General features: G+C 49.3%; 1 protein-coding gene and 1 pseudogene across 2 annotated transcripts in view; one reads left to right on the top strand and one right to left on the bottom strand.

Annotated features, from left to right (window-relative positions):
• LOC113442057 (uncharacterized) overlaps positions 1-8,144 on the bottom strand; it is a 36,535-nt pseudogene extending 28,391 nt beyond the window's left edge. Inside the window, exon 1 of the transcript XR_015745144.1 lies at positions 7,424-8,144. The product of XR_015745144.1 is annotated as an uncharacterized LOC113442057 (transcript). The remainder of the gene's footprint in view (positions 1-7,423) is intronic.
• NR2F2 (nuclear receptor subfamily 2 group F member 2) lies at positions 7,842-17,888 on the top strand. The gene is made up of 3 exons (XM_026709336.2): positions 7,842-9,443; positions 11,705-12,232; positions 15,947-17,888. Exons 1-3 carry the CDS (start codon positions 9,014-9,016, stop codon positions 16,219-16,221), a joined length of 1,233 nt encoding a protein of 410 aa, XP_026565121.1. The 5' UTR covers positions 7,842-9,013; the 3' UTR covers positions 16,222-17,888.
• Positions 17,889-19,169: the final 1,281 nt, after the last annotated feature.

Here is a 19,169-nt window from a genome sequence, read left to right as displayed (position 1 = left end):
CTCTCTCTCTCTCCACCTCCCCTCTCTTTAATAAAAAAAACACAGTTTGCACAACCGCTTAGATAAACACCAAGAAGATACGTCTTCACAGCCTAAGGGAGGGAGGGGCAAAACAATAATCATAATAATAACAATTAAAAGCGATTTTTGCCAACCGCTGCCCAACTAAAGAAGAAGATGCAAGCGATTTGGGATCTTGAACAAAGCAAATATACTTTGGGTATGTTTAATTCTCGTTTTAAATCTCTCTCTCTCTCTCTTTCTCTCTCTCTCTCTCTCTCTCTCTCTCTCTCTCTCTCTCTCTCTCTCAAATCCTCTTCCTTGCGACGCGTTTTTTTTGGGGGCGCGGAAATGCTTCTTTCTCTACCTTTTTCTATATTATTATTATTATTATGGTTTATTATTATTATGGAGGAGGAGGTGTGATTGTGTTGAGCTTTTGGTGTTACCCTCTGAAGCTTACTGCCTTGCTAAGGGCGTCCCTGAGTTACTATCCCTCACCCCCCCCCCGGGTTTTGCCTTCCTAAGTCAACGCCCCCCCCCCCACCCACCCACCCCGGAGCGGAGCAGAGAGCAGAGCTGCGGGACTCCCTGCCGAAGGTTACGCGCGGGACTAGGGCGAGCTGGCCGGGCTTCTGCTGCTCCGGACGTTACCCCGAGGAAAAGAAGTCGGTGAACGAGGCTGCTGTTCGTGGGAAGGCTGCTCCTTTACGGGCCGCCGCGGGAGGCGGCGATGAGCCCACCCGCTTCTTAAAAGACACTTTCACGGCGGCGCCCCCACTTCCCCGCTCCCCGAACCCCGCCGCCAAAAGTGCGAGAGCAGCTAATCCAAGGCAACAACTGGGGAGACTGACAACGTGGGGTTTGTGCCAAAGATTTGGCGAAGGGGGGAGCCTGGAGCGGAGGGGGGGGTGGAGAATGATGGAGGGAATCCGAAGGCAAGAATTCCTTCTCCTCACGTGCAGTTTACCCCGGCCGAGCCCGGGATTGTTGCTGTTGCTGTTTTCCTTTCTTGCAGGAACAGCTTTGATTTTATTTATTTCTCCACCCCCCCACCCCAACAAATTGCTCCCCAAACCCCAGCCGATTCCTCCCTCCCTCCCTCCACGCTTACGGTGTCCGATATTATCAATAAATAGGGGTACTCACCGTCGCCAGCGGGATTCCGCGCTCGGGTCCAAGATTCGGGCGCAAAGTTTTGTTTGGCCCATTCCAACTCTCTGGGTGTGCGTGCGTGCGTGTGTCTCTGTGTGTGTGTGTTTATGCGCGCGCGCGTGTGTGTGTTGGGCGCGCGTATGCGTGCTCTGCGTGGAACTCGGGCGCGTGGGGTGTGGGGGTGGGGGGGGGAGGAATTAAAAATATCGTCGCGCCGGTGTCACTTTAAAAGAAAAAAACAAAAATACGGCTTCGAAAAGAGACGCTCGTGCCCCGCAGCCAGAAACACACACTCGTCCTCGCCTTCTGCCTGTAAAGGGAAAAAAAAGGGGGATATCCCCGAACTCATCCCTTCTCGCCCCTCGCCCCTCCCTTTAAAAGAAAGGCTTTTTTTTCCCCACGGAAGCTGTGAAAGAAACCTCGATCGGAGTCCGGAGGTCAAAGCAACCTGTCTGGATAAATTCAACGGCCCCTGGGGTGGGGGGACAGGGGGACAGGGACGGGGGCTAGGGAGCAGAGAAACCCCGAGAGATGGTTAAAAACTCTAGGCGTTTGGCCGCGGCTCCTCTGCTCCCCTCACCCTGCCCCCCGTCCGCCTAGTTAGCTCGGCGTGCAACCCCCCGCCTTTCCCAACCCCCAACAAGTATCCTCCTCACTTTAAGACCCGCTCATTTCTTTTGAAAGTTGAGGGGGGATTTTTATGCCAGGGATAGACTTTCGCTAGGGGGCAGGCGCATACTGTACTTCTGGTGTCTCCGCCAGCTTCTCAGCGCCCCCGCCCGCCACCCCGTTTCTATCCTTTCTCTTTCCCTCTTTTCTCTTCTCCCCCCATCCCCCATCTAACTCTCTCCCCCTCTTTCTCTTTCTCTCTCTCTCCTTCTCTCTCTTTCTCTCTCTCTCTCTCTCTCTCCCTTCTCTCTGTGTGTGTGTCTCCCCTTCTCTCTCTCTCTCCATCTCGCTGTCTCTCTCCCCCCATCTTTCTTTTTCTCTCCCTCCCTCTCCCCTTCTCTCTCTTTCTCCATCCCCCCACCCTTCTCTGGCCGCCCTTTCTCTCTCGCAGCCCCTCTCTCGCTCTCTGCTAGCATATGTTCTAATTTCGCACTGTACATTTTTCCAAAGGGTCCCGGTTTGGCAGTCTTCGGGAGAGGCGCGCGCGGGGGGGGGGTGTTTTTTCCCCGTCCCCCAAATTGCCACTAGCCCAACGGTTAAAAAATGTCCTTGGCTTGAAAGGTGAGAGCCACGCAGCGTGGGCCACTTTCGTCCCTTTCCAGGGTCTTTCGGGTGGAGATGGGAGGGGAAGGGAAACGGTCAGAACGGGCAAGGAGGAAAGCAGCTCCCTCTTTCAGCCAGAGCGACCCAAAAGATCCGCCGGGAAAGAAGGGACCGCTCCGAATTGCCACCCACGTACAGGCCGGCAGGGGATGGAAAGAAGGGAGAAAAGGCCCCGAACAAAAGAGAGATTTTTCCCCGTTCTCAACTTTTCTTTTTTTCTGGCCATGCTTTGGTTTGGGCCGGCTCTCTTCCTTCCTCCCGTCTCTCCCCATTTGCTCGAGTTTTGTTTCCATTTCTCCGGCCCCGAACCCCAGTTTTTCAAACGGGCAGGTGAACATACTTCTCCTTTACTCCAACTGCTGGCGTTCGCCGTCTGTCGCCACCACCCAAAGTTAGTTACTGCGCCGCCTTCTAGAACACATCCTCGGGGAGAAACGTAAAAGCTGAGGGGTGGGAGTGGGGGTCCCCGACCACGAAATGTAGCCTCCTTCCTTGCAATGGACGGCCCCGGAGGATCCGCGTTCAGCCGGCCCACGACGATCCCAGCTAGCTGAGTTATCCCTGACTTCTTCTGCGCGCTGGGACGGGTCTCCTTTCGCGCGCGACGCGGGCTACCTGCGACTAACCCTGAACACACACACACAGAGACACACACAGACGTCCCCGCCAGGTATTCCCGCCGCCGGCCAACATCCTGGCCCGCCCCGGCCGCCTGCAACGCCGACAGCGCTTTGGAAGAGAAGGGAAAGCGGATCGGCGCTCCGCCACTGGATCTGCTTGGCAGCTCCCTTTTTCTCCGCGCGTCCCCTTCCCGTGGCAAATGCGTGTCTCTTTCGCGTGGGTCCAGAAAAACTCCGCGCGGGACAAAGCCGCCGCCGCCGTCTCCGCCTTTCTCCTCGCAAGTCTCTCTCTCTCTCTCTCGGTGTGTGTCTCTCTCTGTCTCTCTCTCTGTGTCTCTCTCTCTCTCTCGGATCGCCTTTGTGCTGGGGAAAACGACCTCCGGCTCTCCGGTTTGCTGTTCATTTCCCCCCTGCTGGCTTCTTCGGGCCGACCCTGCCTGCGAGAAGTCGCGCAAGAGAAATCGAGACCCTTCCCCCGCGGAGGTTGCGAGAGAGCCAGCTCGATTCCTGCGGCTTTTCTCTGGCCGAATTCAACCGGCAACAGGTTCACCTGGTGACTGAAGTTAACCCGCTGGAGGAATGGGCCCTGGGTATTCCCTAACCCAGCGGTCTGGGTTCGGCCCGGCCGTGCGCGACTCCCCCCTCCACAACCTCCACAAACAAGGTTAACCCAAGCTAGCCTCGCTTCTCCCCCAGCCGCTAATCTCTCTGTGACCTGCTTTAAACTTGTTGTGTGAACTCAGCCTGCATACGCATGGAAGCGGGTGTGTTTCTTAGTGCTGAGTGGACGGGAAAGGGGGCCAAGGCGTTAGGTCGTGGCCACCCGACGGCTCGACGATTTTGCACTGGGGAGAAAGAGAGAGGTGTGTGTAAGGGATATATATATATATATATATTCTCGTGTTATTCTAGCAAAGAAGAGAGAGAGAGAGAGAGGAATAGAAAGAAAGAGAAAACAGAGAAAGAGAGAGGGGAGGGAGAGAGAGAGAGAGAGAGAGATCTTCGAACGGGCCCCATCCTGAGGACAGAGGGGGCTTTTCACCTTCACCTCGAAATTGACCAGAGGAAGGGTCAGGAATGGCGGAGTTTCCAACTGGGCCAGAAGCGAGCACGGGCTCATATTTCCATTTTTCCTGACTTTTCTCCACACACCTGCGAGCTTTTAATAGCAGCCTTCCTTCCTTGCTGTCCTCTCCCCACTCACTTCAAAAAATAAGTGTATTATGAAGAGCGGAAATGAAGGTCTAAGATTGCAACGGGGCAAATGAGGAATGTCCTTGCGGGACCCCGAACTCTTGAGATGTTGTTGCTGCCTTCCAATGTGTCTTAACTTAACCCCGTTTCTCTAAATACACCTATATATGTGGTATATTCAGCACACACACACATACACATAGGAATATGTTCGTACAGATTGCTCTACGCGTGTCTAGATATCCACCACATCCACCCGCATCCATATAAGCCGCATTGCATAATTTGTACGGGTGTCTATTCTCTTTTCCCGTCCAATTTTGAGACTTTTTATTTAGTTATTGGTTGGTTTGCCTTCTCGGGGAAAATGGATTTCTTTGCCGATATTGGCAACCTCTATCCAGCCCTTCTTAGGTCTGGATTTCCATTGCTTGCCTTCAGCTCAGACTATAATGTTTGTTTGTTTTTTAAATCTAATTGGGTTGTTCTGGAGATCCCTCATAATGTTGGGATGTTTCCTTTTGGTGTGGTTTTTATTTTATTTTATTTTGTGGTGAACTAAATAAAGGCGACTTGGTTGAGAGGAAGAACTGGAATCGTCTGAACAGGAGGCAGGGACGGACCTCTGAAATTTCCCCCTTCCGTGGTTTTTAGTGTGTTTTCTTGGGAATAAAATCCTGCTTGGTCTTATTTTTTTTTCCCCTTCTGTTCTCCTTGCCTTGTCCCAAGACAACCATCTGGGTATGAACCTTTTGGGTGACATAGCAGCAGCCTGAAGTGGTGCACGCGTCTTGTTACTAAGGCGTTCTCGTGTATGTGTGAAACGTGGAGCAAAAGTCATCCAAATGGGAGACAATTATTATTATCACCATCATCATCACCGGTGGGGCAGAGAAGAATGTCGGGGATCTCAAGGGAACTGTGAAGTTTAAGGTCACTGTTCTAAAGTTGGTCACCATCTCCTCTCTCCGATTCTCTCTGCGTTGAGCCTCCAGCCAGGTTGCAAGAGTTTTTCTGCAGAAGAAAACTAGGCTGGGTCTCTCTCTACCTTTTAGGGAAGACCCTTTCTGCCCCAGAGTTAAAGAAAGCAGAGGTTTAACCTTAGAGATGTGGGGTTTTGTAAATATTCAGCTTGGAAATCCAGCTTTAACCGCTGGGCTCAGACGGGGAGATCAAGTTAGACTTTTTAAAGTCTGGGCAAACCGCAAGATCAGCGTGAGAATATTAAAGAGACTCTAAGCGTTTCGACTTCTAAAGAGGTCGGGCCGTGTTATTATCACGATGGTTGGTTGCATTATTATTATTATTATCATTATCCTGTTGAGGTGTCAGGTAGCTACAAGTTCACTCTCTGTACCTGTAGAACGTGAATCCGCGATGGATCCTAATGGGTACTTCAACGCTGAAGCTGATCTTAGTTGCTCAAAGCGTTGATTCAAATCTTTCGCCCAGATATCTCGAATTCCCACTGTAGCCCAAATGGGATTTTTTTTTCCCCCTCCAACCGGTTCAGCCTCAAGAACAGTGCTCCATAAAGCCCAGGGGGACTCTCCTGCAAACAGGTCCGCCTTTCAGAGGTAAGGGAACGCAACCCCTGAGGGAAGGACTTCTCTTCCCAAAGAGGGTTGCAAATTTGCCTAACGCCCCTCGTGTAGAATCCCAGCTTCAAAACCAAGTTCAGGTCTACCCAAAAAGAATCCCCGGCCATACAAGAGGGATCACTGAGTACACTGTTACTATACTGTGATACTACTGCTATTCATACTACTTATGATGATGATGATGATGTATTCTCATCATCCTACTGTTGTTTCCGAGTCGTCCCCCCCCCCCAAAAAAAAATCCCCTCTCAAAAGAATTGGGAAGAAGGAATAGAAAGGATGCAGAGAGGAGGAAAGGGAAGGGGAAAAAATTAAAATAAAATAAAACTTTAAAAGTCAGACAGACGGAAGACGGTTCAGAGCGATGGATGGCAAAACGGCGGGGGAGGGGGGGGAGAGGGGAGAGAGAGTGTGTGTGTGTGTGTGTGTGCGTGCGCGCGCGCGCGCGTCAAGGGATGGAGTCGAACCGGACTCGCCTTAGGACCGCGCGGACTTTGCCGAGCTTCCAAGCCATTCCCCAGCCCCGCACAAGGCTACACTGACCAATGAGGGCCGAGGGGAGGTCCGCGAGCTTTTGACCAGTCAAAGGCAGCCTCTTGCCTTATAAGGCGAGCGGTCGCCATGGCAACGTGTGCTAAGTTGCAGCCGCGGTGTCAAAGTTCACTATATAGAGAGCTGGGTGAGCTGAGCGCGGAGAAAAGGCTCCGCCGCTCGCCCCAGCCGGTCTCCTATAAATCGCATTCACTCCTTTAATTCCCCCCCCCCGCCCGCCTCTCCTCCTCCTCCTCCTCCTCCCTTCTTCCTCCTCTCCCGCATATTGCATCCCTGGGATTCTCGCCTGCCCCCTCCTCTTTTTTTCCCCCTCTTTTTCTTTCTTTCTTTTTGTTCTTTTCTCCCTCCCCCTCCCCTCTATCTTTTATTAGTATTGGTAGTATTATTTTTAATCGTCCCCATCGCTAGTATTGCTCAGGGTGTCTGTGCATCGCCCCTCCTCTCTCTCTCTCTCTCTCTCTCTCTCTCTCTTTCTCCCCTCCCGCCTTTGCAATCGCCTCTCCTGAAATCTCTTGTCTTCCTGTTCTCTTTCTCTCCGCCCCCCCGCCCTCCCCCAACGCCACTTCCACCCCGCCAGCGATCCCTACTTTCACATGCATGCCAAGCCCCGGTGCATAGAGAGATAGAGATATATACATATTGCCCTTGCTATTTATTATTAAACCCCCTGTCTCTTTTCTTTCTCCCCCCACCCGCCCCGCTCCTCCTCTCTGGGGCGCCTCCCCCCAGGCCTCAGCACCCGCGTCCAGCCTCCTCGCCTCTTCCTCCAGCCGCCCTTTTATCGCTCTCTCCGGCTGGGGGCTTTCTTAAGCCTGGAGAGAGTTCACGCCGGTTGCCCCCCTCGCCGGCTGGCTGGCTGGCTGGCTCGCTCTCCCTCCCTCCCTCCCTCCCCCGATCCTCTCTCCTCCTCCAGTCCCGCCGCCTCCCGCCCGCCCGCCCTCCCCCCTTCCCTCTCCTCCTCCTCCTCCTCCTCCTCCCCTTATCGCCCCATGTGTTGTGCGAGGAAGCAGATTTGCTAAAGAGACCCACTTGCGAAAGAAACGGGAGTAGCATAAGGCGCGGGCAAGCGGCGGCGGCGGCGGCGACGACGACAGCAGCGGCGGCCGCGGCGGCGGCAGCAGCAGGGAAAAGAGGAGGAGGAGGAGGAGGAGGAGAAAGAGAAGGAGGAGGAGGAAGAGAAGGAGGAGGAGGAGGAAAAGGGAACGAGAGCCGGAGTAGCCGCAGCCGAGGAGGAGAAAGGAGGAGGAGGAGAAAGAAAAGAAGAGAAGAAGAAGAAGGGAAGCAGCCGACGGCCAAAGAGGAGCCAAGCCGAGCGCAGGAGAAGCCGGGAGAGACTTCCGATTTTGGGGAAGGGAGGGAGGAAGAAGGGGGTGCGCGTGTGGCCGTGTGTGTGTGAGAGAGAGAGCGCGCGCGCGGGTGCGTGAGCGCGTGGAGAGTGCGTGTGTGAGTGGGAGCGCGCGCGTGTGGTTTTTGTTTGGTTCCTTTCAACCCCCCGCCCGCCCGCCCCGTCTCCCTCCTCCTCCTCCTCCTCCTCCTCCTCCTCCTCCTCTTCTCCTCCTCCTCCTCTTCCCCGGTTGATGTTTCTACAGCTTCGCCAAACTCCGAGCGGGGCATCTGATCGAAACCCCGCCAGGAGCAGGAGCCAGGCCGGGTCCGCGGGCCGGCGTGCCGAGCGTGGGATTTCTCTCTGGGCTCGCCTGCGCCTCCTGCGAGCTGCTGCGGGCTTCCGCCTGGCTTGCTTGCTTTCCATGGCTTTTCTGAATGGCTGACTGCGGGCTTCGTTGGATCTGGCCCCCAGACCCCCGCCTCTGTTCTTGCAACTCGGGTCGGCTTCAGAGAGAGAGAGGGAGGGAGAGATCTTTGAAGGGAACCGCTCGCTCTCTCTCTCTCTCTCTCTCTCTCTTCCCCCAGCCGTCCTCTTTTGTATTATTTTTTTAACTTTTCTTCCCCTTTTGCTAAGACAATCGCCTCGCGCCTTCCTCCTCCTCGCCTGATTTTTTTTTTCCTTTTTCCTTTCTCCTCCCGTCCATTCGTCCGCGTTCCCCCTTTCTCAACCCCACTTTCGGCTGCCTGCCTGCTGCGTGCGTGCGTGCGTGTCTGCTTCCCGCATTTATTTACTATTTTGCCATCGTAACTGGGGGGAGAAGAGCCGTGCGATCTTTTCTACCATCTCTCTCTCCACCCCCCCTCACCACCAGCACCCTTTCCACCCAAAGCGTTAAATTAAACTGAACGAAAGGACCGGCAAAAGGAGAGTGGGGGAAGAAACCCAACCAGAGAGCGAGAGAGAGAGAGAGAGAGAGACGGGAAAAAAATTAAAAGAAAACCGCCACCGTCGCCGTTTACAACGCGCTCCCTTCTCCTCCGGAGCAACTTCCAAACCAAGAAAACCAGAATTAACTTTGCCAGCGTGACCTGCGAGAGAAAAAGGCTGGAGGGGGGAGAGCAAATAGACTACAAATAAAAGCGGAAAACCACCACCCCCCCTCCCTCTCTCTTTAGACCGCCACAGCTCGCTTCGGCTACCCAAGGACAGGCGCAACCGGCCGGAAAAGCGGATCCGGCGGCCACAAGCAAGCGACGGGGGGCCGCGCGATTTGGCCACGGTGTCCCTTAGATATGGCAATGGTAGTGGCCACCTGGCGAGACCCGCAGGACGATGTGACCGGCCCGCAAGGAACGCAGCCTCCGCAAGCTCCCCCGGTGCCGGGAGTTCCTACCGGCGCCCCCCATACCCCACAGACGCCCGTCCAAGGAGGGCCCCCGAGCACACCAGCTCAAACCAACCCGGGCAGCCAGCAGAACCAAGGCGAGAAGCAACAGCAACAGCAGCACATCGAATGCGTGGTGTGCGGGGACAAATCTAGCGGCAAACACTACGGGCAATTTACGTGCGAAGGCTGCAAGAGTTTCTTCAAGCGGAGCGTCCGGAGGAACCTGAGCTACACGTGCCGCGCCAACCGGAACTGCCCCATTGACCAACATCACCGCAACCAATGCCAATATTGTCGCCTCAAGAAATGCCTGAAGGTTGGCATGAGACGGGAAGGTATTGGAATTTCATTTGTTTTCCATTTCTCATCCGTCGGCGTGGGAGGGGGGGGGGCACAGTCGAGGCGGGGATAATAACAGCCCCTCCGGGGATGCCAGGGTCCCCTCTCAAACCTGAAATCCAGCCCGCGGAGGGAGGTCTGGAGAACTTGGTGGTGGCTGTTCTTGTTCTTATTCATATTATTATTATTATTATTTTAAAGTCTGTTTTGTTTTGGCGCACGAAGTCGAGGGGCTTTTAGCACTTTTCCTTTCCTTCCTTTCTTTTTTTTTTTTTTTTAAATATAAGCCCCTGGTCTGGGTTTGTTCTCCTGAAATGGGAGGAAATGAGGCGAGGGGAGAGAAACCCGCTTGGAGTTTCTTGGGCTCCGGGTGGGAGGTTGGAAGGGCTAAAATGGCTTTCCTGAAGACTCCCCGACCCCCGAGGCAAACAACTTTTCTCTCTTCGCGCTCTCTTCCCGCTTTCCATCCTCCTCGAAATGGCTCGCGTGGGGGGGGGGGGGGGATTGGGGTGTCTCCCGTAGCTGGGATAGATCCCGGGAATGAAAGCAATCTTAGCTACGTAAACTTCTTCCCCTTGTTCTCTCTCGCCTCCCTTCCTCCTTCCCTCCCTCCTCCGCATCAGCCTTCTTCCTTTCGGTTCCTGCTCTGTAAATAACCAGAACCCATAAATAAATCCCGGGTCGATCGATCGATCGATCGATCGACCGGGGCTTCCGTTCGGAAATTTCCGGCAGGTTCTACTTGGGTTTTGCTCGGTTCCGGAGAAGGCTGGTGCTTTTTTTTCTTCCACGAGGTCCTTTCGGCCTTGGGGAGATGGCAATAAAAAACGTTCCCCGTTTCCCTGCTTTTAAGAGGTAGCTCGTTTTGTGTAACGTGTGACTGGGGAGCGGCGGAGGGGAGGCGTTGGGAAGCTCAGGCGGCGAGGATCCGGGGTTTGAGGGGAGGCGGGGGCGGTGAGGACGACGCGAAGCCGATCTCGGAAGCGTGGAAAGCCGTTTAAAGGGAGTCGAAGCAGCGAGCGGGGATTTTTTTTAAAAAAAATTATTTTTATTTTGTATTTTTGTTCTCCTTTTTTTTTTCTCTCTTTCTCTCTCTCCGCAAGATGGAGCGCCGCGGCGGAAAAGCTCGGCGAGCGAAAGGCGAGGCACGGCTTCTTGTTAATGGCGTAGCGCGCCTCTTCCACTCTTTCAGCCGCCCCGGGTTGAATGGGGTTTTTTGGGGGTAGGGTGGGGGGTGGGCTGTTGAAAGCAGCTTTCCCACTTCGAGGGGGTCTCGCCGGCTTTGGGAAACGTGAGGGGTCAGGCTGCAGGCAAACGCGCACACACGCACCCCGCTTAGCCCTGCCTTAATTCGGCTTTCTTTGCCGCGAATCTCGGCTTCTTTCATTTTCTCTCTTTCTCTTTCTCTCTCTCTCTCTCCTCTTGTCACCACCATGTAAATTTATGAACAAAACCAAAGGCCCACTTTCTGCAGAAGAGTTTTCCAGAAGCCCCCTCCGCTTCCTCTCGCCCCCCACGGCTGGGAGCAGCGGAGAAAATATAACAATAGGGTCCGGAGGACCTACATTTTCCCCCTTAGCCCGCCGGCATTGTGTATTTATTTTGCTGGCCTGCTTGCTGCTTTTTTTTTCCCTTCTCCCCCTCAGGCCTGTTTCTCCCCCCTTCTCTTTCTTTCTTTATGTCTTGGCCTGGCGGATATTTTTCCCCTTTGCTTTTTGCTTTTTGTTTTTATGATTATTTTAACGTGTGTATATGTGTGTGTGTGTGTGCAAGGAAAGGGCTTCTAGGAAGGACAAGGCCGAGAAGGTTTCAGCAGGCAGGCTGGTTGAAAACGTGGGACAATTTCACGCCCAGGCGTTTCCAAACAGCTTCTGCTTGGATGAGGAGGGGGGGGGGTCGCCCTCTTAGCATTGCACACACACACACCCGGGATGAAACCCTAAACATTCTTAGTCTCCCTTCCACGTCCAGATCTGTGTGGCCCCCCGCAACCCAGCTCTCACACAAATAAACATGTACTTCCAGTCGGTGCAGAAAGCGGTTTTTGTGTCTTGACCTTCCTTCCCGGGTCCCTCGGATTTCCTTCTCCCCTCCATCTCCCTCCTGCTCCCCCCCCCACCTCCCCAGAAAGCCAGCCAGCTGTAGTTCGGATAGCACCAGCACCACCACCACCTCCTCCTCCTCCTCCTCCTCCTCCCCTCAGCCTTCCTTAGCAATGCAGGTATTAATTGCTGTAGTTTCTTTTTATTCACGGCAGCCGTCCAGAGGGGCAGAATGCCACCTACACAGCCGACCCACGGCCAGTTCGCCTTAACCAACGGGGACCCCCTGAACTGTCATTCGTACCTCTCCGGATATATTTCCCTCTTGCTGCGCGCAGAGCCTTACCCGACCTCTCGCTTCGGCAGCCAGTGCATGCAGCCGAACAACATCATGGGCATCGAGAACATTTGTGAGTTGGCCGCCCGGATGCTTTTCAGCGCGGTGGAATGGGCTCGGAACATTCCTTTCTTCCCCGACCTCCAGATCACCGACCAGGTGGCTCTGCTGAGGCTCACCTGGAGCGAGTTGTTTGTCCTCAACGCTGCCCAGTGCGCCATGCCTCTCCACGTCGCCCCGCTCTTGGCCGCCGCCGGCCTCCACGCGTCGCCCATGTCCGCCGACCGCGTGGTCGCCTTTATGGACCACATACGCATTTTCCAGGAGCAGGTGGAGAAACTCAAAGCCCTACACGTGGACTCGGCGGAATACAGCTGCTTGAAGGCGATTGTCCTCTTCACCTCAGGTAGGGGGCGGCCTCTGCTGGGGGCTGGGGGCTGGGGGCGGTTGGTTGCCTCTTGCCTTCCCCAGTGCTGGTGGGCAGCGGGATTCGGGCCTCGGAAAGGAGCCTGCCTCTCCCTTTCCCTCTTTCCTTTCTTCTCGATTTTCCTAAGAGAAATGGGAAAGGCCAGGGGTGGGGGAGGACAGAGCTCTCTGGGGCGTTTTGTTGTGGGTTGGTTGGCTTTTGGGGTGGGGGGTGGGAGACAGAGACAGGGGATTAGAGCTGTGGTTTGAGGGGGGAGGCTGTCTCCTTCTTATATCTGTGTCAGCTGTGCAGGCCTAAGGTTAAAGTTTGGAAAGTTCTTTTCATTAGAAAAGACTTTTCGTGGTGTTTTTTTTTTTTTAAAAAGGAAAAGAAATCAAGAAACTATGTAGTAGGAGATTGGATAAAAATTGTAGGGACCTGGGGGTCTAGACCAAAGGGCCCTGTTTTATTTTAATGGATCCCCTCTGAATCGCTGTGTGTGTGTGTGTGTGTGTGCTGGAGTTATCTGTAGAGTTGTCCCACTAAGCTCAGAGAGATGGGCTTTTGTGTCCAGAGAACAAGAACAGCCCAGATTCATATTTTGAGACCATTGCAAGACGGGAAGGTGCTAAATGACAATGGTCAGCCAAATGAAAAAAAAAAAAAGCAGGGGAGACGATGAACAAACTTTGCTTCAATAAAAAGAAAAATTAAGTTCGCCAAGCCAGGAGACAGACCGCTCAGCTTAATAATATAATAATAATAATAACCACCACCGCCATCATCAATAAACAAACCTGATTGGATCCTAGACGTGGTTAGAGCAGATAATCTTACACTATAACAACTATTGGCCTACTAACCGTGTCTAAACAATGAGACAGGTTTTGTCCTTAATTTAGAAAACACGATAAGTTAAAATGTAATGTGTGCGCCACACATATTTAAAGTGTTGCCCCCCAAACCAGAGCTCTGAATCAAACCGTCCTAAACGTATTTTTTTCCCCCCCTCAGTAACTGCAGTATATAATATAAGGCCACTGTAATTCAGAAATGGCAGCATTCAAGGATCTTTCTTCTTCTGTCCATTTTAGCAAGTCATAAAAGCAGAAAATAGGCCATTTGAACCATCAGGCATGGAGGGGCGGGAATTCTAACTAGGGAGAGAATATATTTCTGTGTCAACTTTCTCCTGTATAAAAATAGTGCTACAGTTATAAAACAACAATGGAAGGTATGATGAAATCTAATAAGCCACGGTTCAATCTGGTTGAGTAAAACATCTGGGGCTAACTCTGGAGGTGAAATATTTCAAATCATGTCTGTCTTTTATACTACACGGAGTAATATAATAATAATAATAATAATTCATGAGATCAAGTCTCCAACGTTTGCCTGATAGCCCAGAGAAAGCAGTTGAAGTCATATCTTAAAATGTCTTCTTTCCTACCTAGTAAAGAACCCTGGGAAAACCGTTCACTCCATATACATGCAGGCAAGGCTTGTGGAAATGCATATATATATATATATATATATAGAAATATCAGGAAACTGGCCTAGCTAAGTGCAGTTTATATGAGAAAATAAAGTCTCACAATTCAGGTTTTTTTGTTGTGTTAAGGGAGATCTGGGGAAACCAAGTGCCTTCCTGGACTTTGTCCAAAATTTAGGTCATGACCTGAACTTCCTTTTATATATTATTGCTTTCCATAATTGCATTTCCCCCCCCCCCCTTCAAATCTTTGTTCCCCACCCAAATCGGCTTGAGTTCCAAACGTGGCTGGTTGTCAGAAACAATTCTAGAAAGAAGTGTGAGTGTGCGTGAGATGGTATGTTTGTAGAGTTTTTCTCTCTCTCTCTCTCTCTGTACCTCAGTGTCTTTTAAAAGAGGAAGAATTCTTAGGGCCTTCCCTTCAAACTCTTCCTTTCTCCTTCTCCTTATCTCCCGCATTTATGATTATGATTGCAATTAGTGCTATTAATATTGTTCCCCTTTCCGGGAAAACACTTCAAGGCACGGTTTGCCCTTAAAGCACAAGATTTATGACTGTTTGCAAAATAGGGATCTGTATGTAAATTGCCTTTGCAAGGTAGATAAAACTTCTGTTATCTGATTTTGTGGAGTTATAAAATGAGGAGGGGGGCGGAAAGGATGCAGGACTGACCAATTCAGCCGCCCTAATATATATACCGCAGGGCCTGGCATGTATTGGAAAGCCAGCAAAGAGTCGTCTGATTTTCTTGTTCTGTCTGTCTGTCTGTCTGTCTGTCCTTTCTTCTTCTTCTTCCTGGGCCTTTTCTATAGATCCTGGACAGGGTTTCTAAATGTTTTTCAAAATATGCATGTGTTGGTACTTTACCCAGCCAGCTAAGGTCACAACCAGAGTCAAGGCAGCTTTTGATTAAAAGGGGGCTTTCATTGTATTTTAGCTTGTCAAATGTGGAACCGTTATTTATTTTATTTTTATATATTATATGTGGTGAGTGTGTTTGTGTATGTGAGTGTTAAACCCAGCAGAGGGGAAGAGGGAGAAAAGAGCTCTAATGAAGAGAGAGATCAGATTCTGCTTGGCTGCCCTTGAATAAGCTAAACTGACAAGATCAGTTTTAAAGGACCACTTAAATCACTTTCAAAGACTGGAGGAGAAACTGCGGTATCTCTTTTAGGGGAAATCGCTTCTTTCTTTCTTTCTTTCTTTCTTTCTTTCTTTCTTTCTTTCTTTCTTTCTTTCTTTCTTTCTTTCTTTCTTTCTTTCTTTCTTTCTTTCTTTCTTTCTTTCTTTCTTTCCACTCAATTCTCTGGAGCTGAGCAGAGCTAATTTCTGAACCTACCTTCTTTAAAACGCTCTCGTGTTCTGTCTGTTAGGTTCTGCATCATTTATTTTTCCCAATATGTTTTTTTTTTTTTGGTGGGGCACACACGATCTTCCCTTTTCCCAACACCATGCCAAAAATAAATAAATTAATTTAAAATCCGTGCAGGTTGGGGTGGGGGGGGAAGAGGACGACAGATTCCCGCCCTTCTCCAAGAATTTAAGGAAGGGAGGGGGCAATTAAGATTTAGAAACCTCGGCGCCCTTGCAGGAGGGGGCTTCAGCACGTGCTTAGCGTGCTGACTTCCTCAATCAAGCACACACACACACACACACAGAGAGAGAGAGAGAGAGAGAACGACAGATAGACAGACTTTAAACACCAAAGAAAGCTCCTCGGTAGCTTCAAAAACAGGTTTCCTCGGGAGAAAGTCCCGCGATGTTTCGATGTTTCGTTGACCCTTAAGAGTCGCTTCACCGCAGGTGCAGGAGGGAAAGTGTGCAAAAGGCTGGATTTGGGGCGCTGGATTGTGCGTGCAAGGGAGGGTTTGCGAGGGTCGAGAAGGGAAAGCCCACCGGAGCGGGCGTGCAAGAGACCCTGGTGGGGCTGAGCTGAGCCGGAACCCAAATCCAGAGGGAAAAAAAATAATAATCTTAAGGCCTTTTTTTTGTGAGGGGGGCTAAACCTCTTTCTAATCGGGGTGCAAGGCCTACCCATTTTGCACAGGGGCTTTTGGGTTAGGATAGCAAGTCGTCGCAGTGAATTCAACCACGCTTGCAATTGGTGGCAAGGATGGGTCTGTGTGTCCATTTGTACAAGCAAACCGTGTCTTATTTAACACTGATGATGGTTCCTCCCCCTTTTTTTTTCCTTTGAAACCCCCCCCCCCCTTTCTTCTAGATGCGTGTGGTCTATCCGACGTAGCGCACGTTGAAAGTTTACAGGAGAAGTCTCAGTGCGCCTTGGAAGAATACGTCAGGAGCCAGTATCCAAACCAGCCCACCCGTTTTGGGAAACTGTTGTTACGCCTCCCCTCTCTTCGCACCGTCTCCTCCTCGGTCATAGAGCAATTGTTTTTCGTCCGTTTGGTAGGTAAAACCCCCATAGAAACCCTTATCAGAGATATGCTACTGTCTGGAAGCAGTTTTAACTGGCCGTATATGGCCATCCAATAAGAGAAAAAGGGGAGAGAAAAAAAATATGTTGGAGAGAGGAGGAGGAAAAAAATAATAATTCCACAAATCAGAGAATTGGACAAAAGCAAAACAAAACACACACACACACACACACAATGGAAAAAAAATTGGAACAGAGGAATCGCGAGTGACATTTGGGTCTGGCGGTTGTGTAAACGTCCTTTCGGTTAAGCAAGGATGTCACATCTAAAAGAAGAGAGGAGAATAATTTGAATGGACTATGGATTTTTTTTTAACAAAAGAGAGACTTGTTCAATGGACTTTTTACACAATGCATTAAAATTCCCTTGTCTTTCACAAGTTACTATTTCTCTCTTTTTCTCTCTTTCGCTTGAAAAAAAACCTTTCTTTCTTTCTTTCTTTCTTTCTTTCTTTCTTTCTTTCTTTCTTTCTTTCTTTCTTTCTTTCGAGGGGGTGTTAAAACTTCGAAATGCAACCTCTCACTAAAAGTGCATTTTTTTAAAAACAAGCAAACCTGTAGAAAATTAACATAATGGGGAAAATTCCTCTTTCTTCCTGTCTATTTCTCTCTCTGTTTCTGTCTCTCCTCTATTGCCCCCCTCTCATCCTCTCTCTCTCTCTCTCTCTCTCTCTCTCCAAATTATTGATTTGTCCAACATTGTCTGTGTACCTATAGGATTTTGTTTTGGGTTTTTTTTAAAAGAAATCCTGGTTCCAAACCAGTTTATTCTGTGGTTCTATAATAATTTTGATATAATCTTGGTTTCATTTTTCTTTTCTTTTTTTTTTTAAAGAACTGTGTATCCTTTAAAAAGTATATGTTCTGAAAGAATTAAAACTGTCTTGGAAAGGTTTCTGAGAAGAACATAAAATTGGGAATAAAGACACCCCCCACACCCCAAAATAATTCTAGAAAGATGGAAGCGCACTTAAATCCGGTCAGCCAAAAATTTAGCTTCAAGCTACTACTACTATAATTATAGCTTTTTTATTATTATTATTAAAGTGAACCACGATCAACCTGCCTGTACCCCGTCTGAGGGGAGATGTATGTATATATGTATATGTGTGTGTGTGTGTGTGTGTGTGTTATGTAAATACAATGCACACACATATATACACACAAAAACACATAAATGCATATATGGCAAAATATGGATTTTGGAAAGGAATTGGGTATTTTTTTGAAGGCAGATTGTGTCCAAGACACAAGATGGTTTTGGTAAAAAAAAAAAAAAACATGCATACATATATGTACACAGAAAATCACAGAGAGACTCATCACAAAGTTAACTTTTTTGTAATTTGAATGAAATTGGGTTCCGCCTAGTTGTCCGAGTTCCTCTATCTGTTTGTATATTTGCAAGCTCTTTGTATTATAATACTTGTTGATATTTTCCCTTTTTTTAAAGAAAAAGAAAAAAAACCCCATTGAATTCAGCATGACAAAAAAAATAACACTACTGTTGGCACTTATAGATAATGTGGTTGATTCAGTACTTTAGAGTTTACAGTTTTTTGTGTTTTAAAGAAAAAAAACTGAAGGTTTTTTTTTTAAGTGCAACATTTCTGTATACTGTAAAAGTTATAATAACTGAAAACTGTTTGGTCCAGTCTTTGTGTGTTATATTCCAAGGAAAAAAAAATGAAAGTATTCAGAAATTAAAATATTATTTGATATCTGACCATTTGTACGACTCTCCTAACTGTCTTGGTGGGGAAATAAGCCTGAAGGGGTGATTTGTGTGTGCCACTGTTTTTCCTTCTCTTTATATAGGTTGGATTACTTAGATATGGTCAAAAATGGCGTTAAAAGGGAGCTTGGATATTGCAGTTCTGTTTTAATTTGCAGAATGGAAGGAAATATTGCTGATGGCTGGGAAGGCAGGGAGGTTCAGCTCTGATATTTTTTCTACAAAACAAAACAAAAACATTAAATTTCCAAAATGTTACCTGGAGCAGGTTTAGCCTCTCTCTCCCCCCCTCCTCCCCCCCTTCTGTAATCACAAATAATTTAATTTCACAGAATGAGTAGGGAGAAGAAGAAGAAGAAGAAAAGTTACTTCTCCCCCTTCAGTGTAAAAGTAGGAAATGTCACTCTAGATTACGATTTATTATTTAATTGAGAAAGATCACAATATTAGGATGGGTGTGAAGTGTATAATCAGATCGGAGGTCTTGAGCTGCTTGTGGTCATTTTAAGGTGTGAAATTGTTTTTCCAATGGATAGAATATTTGTATAGGTTCAATTTCTTTCTTTTTTTTTTCTCCCTCTCCCTTTTTTTTTGGTAAGGAAGAGAGAAAGGTATACAGTGTTAAAAATCCGCCTAGAAGGGTCTGCAAAACAGAATACTTTAGGGCACCTCTTCACCTCCAGTGGGAGCATTGGACTTAATGGGGTGCGTTTCCAAAAGGCAGGCTCTCCTTATATAGCCCTGTGGCCTTTTGAACCAGCCTGGCAAATTTTCTGCTTGGTTAGGCCTCTAGTTGTTCTAATATCAACCACGGATCCTTTCCTTCCCTCCTGATCCGATGTTCTTTAAGAGCGCTGCTATTAAGAGCTATTTTTCTTTTTTTCTTTTTCTTTTTCATATTGTTGTGGTGGATGGCATTTCTTTGTGCCTGCTTCTGAAGGGGGCAGCTGGTGAATTCAGATTCCTTTCTAAGATTCTCTCTCTTCCCACCCCACCATTAAAAAAAACGTTGGAGAAAGATTGTTGGCTACTTTGGTGGTATTTGGTTAAAAGAGCTCGTGTTTAGCATCATTTTCAGGAGCTGGGCTTTGTTGCACCCCCTCAGTGAACTGATGCCGGCTTTTATTTTCTCTCCCCCCCCTCACCCAAAGTTTTCTTGGCCTTCCTCTAACTTAAGAAAGGAGAAAATCTACTAGGTCTTCTCTTTCGACCCTTCCCTTGTCTTCAAACGTTGGAGGCCTTGGAGGTTGTAAACTCTCTTGCCATCTTCTC

This window comes from Pseudonaja textilis, chromosome 13 (genome assembly GCF_049901715.1).
Source record: "Pseudonaja textilis isolate UNSWEBS1 chromosome 13, rPseTex1.2, whole genome shotgun sequence".
In the NCBI taxonomy this organism is placed as follows: domain Eukaryota; kingdom Metazoa; phylum Chordata; class Lepidosauria; order Squamata; family Elapidae; genus Pseudonaja; species Pseudonaja textilis.
Note: the sequence above shows the minus strand (reverse complement) of the source record. Positions and strands in the feature narration are given on the sequence as shown.

What these genes read in the sequence shown, in the direction of transcription:
- NR2F2 (XM_026709336.2), top strand. Translation starts at nt 9,014, where the DNA reads ATGGCAATGGTAGTGGCCACCTGGCGAGACCCGCAGGACGATGTGACC. An exon ending in GGTTGGCATGAGACGGGAAG is followed by an intron (nt 9,444 to 11,704) that starts GTATTGGAATTT and finishes TATTCACGGCAG; the next exon opens with CCGTCCAGAGGGGCAGAATG. An exon ending in GATTGTCCTCTTCACCTCAG is followed by an intron (nt 12,233 to 15,946) that starts GTAGGGGGCGGC and finishes CCTTTCTTCTAG; the next exon opens with ATGCGTGTGGTCTATCCGAC.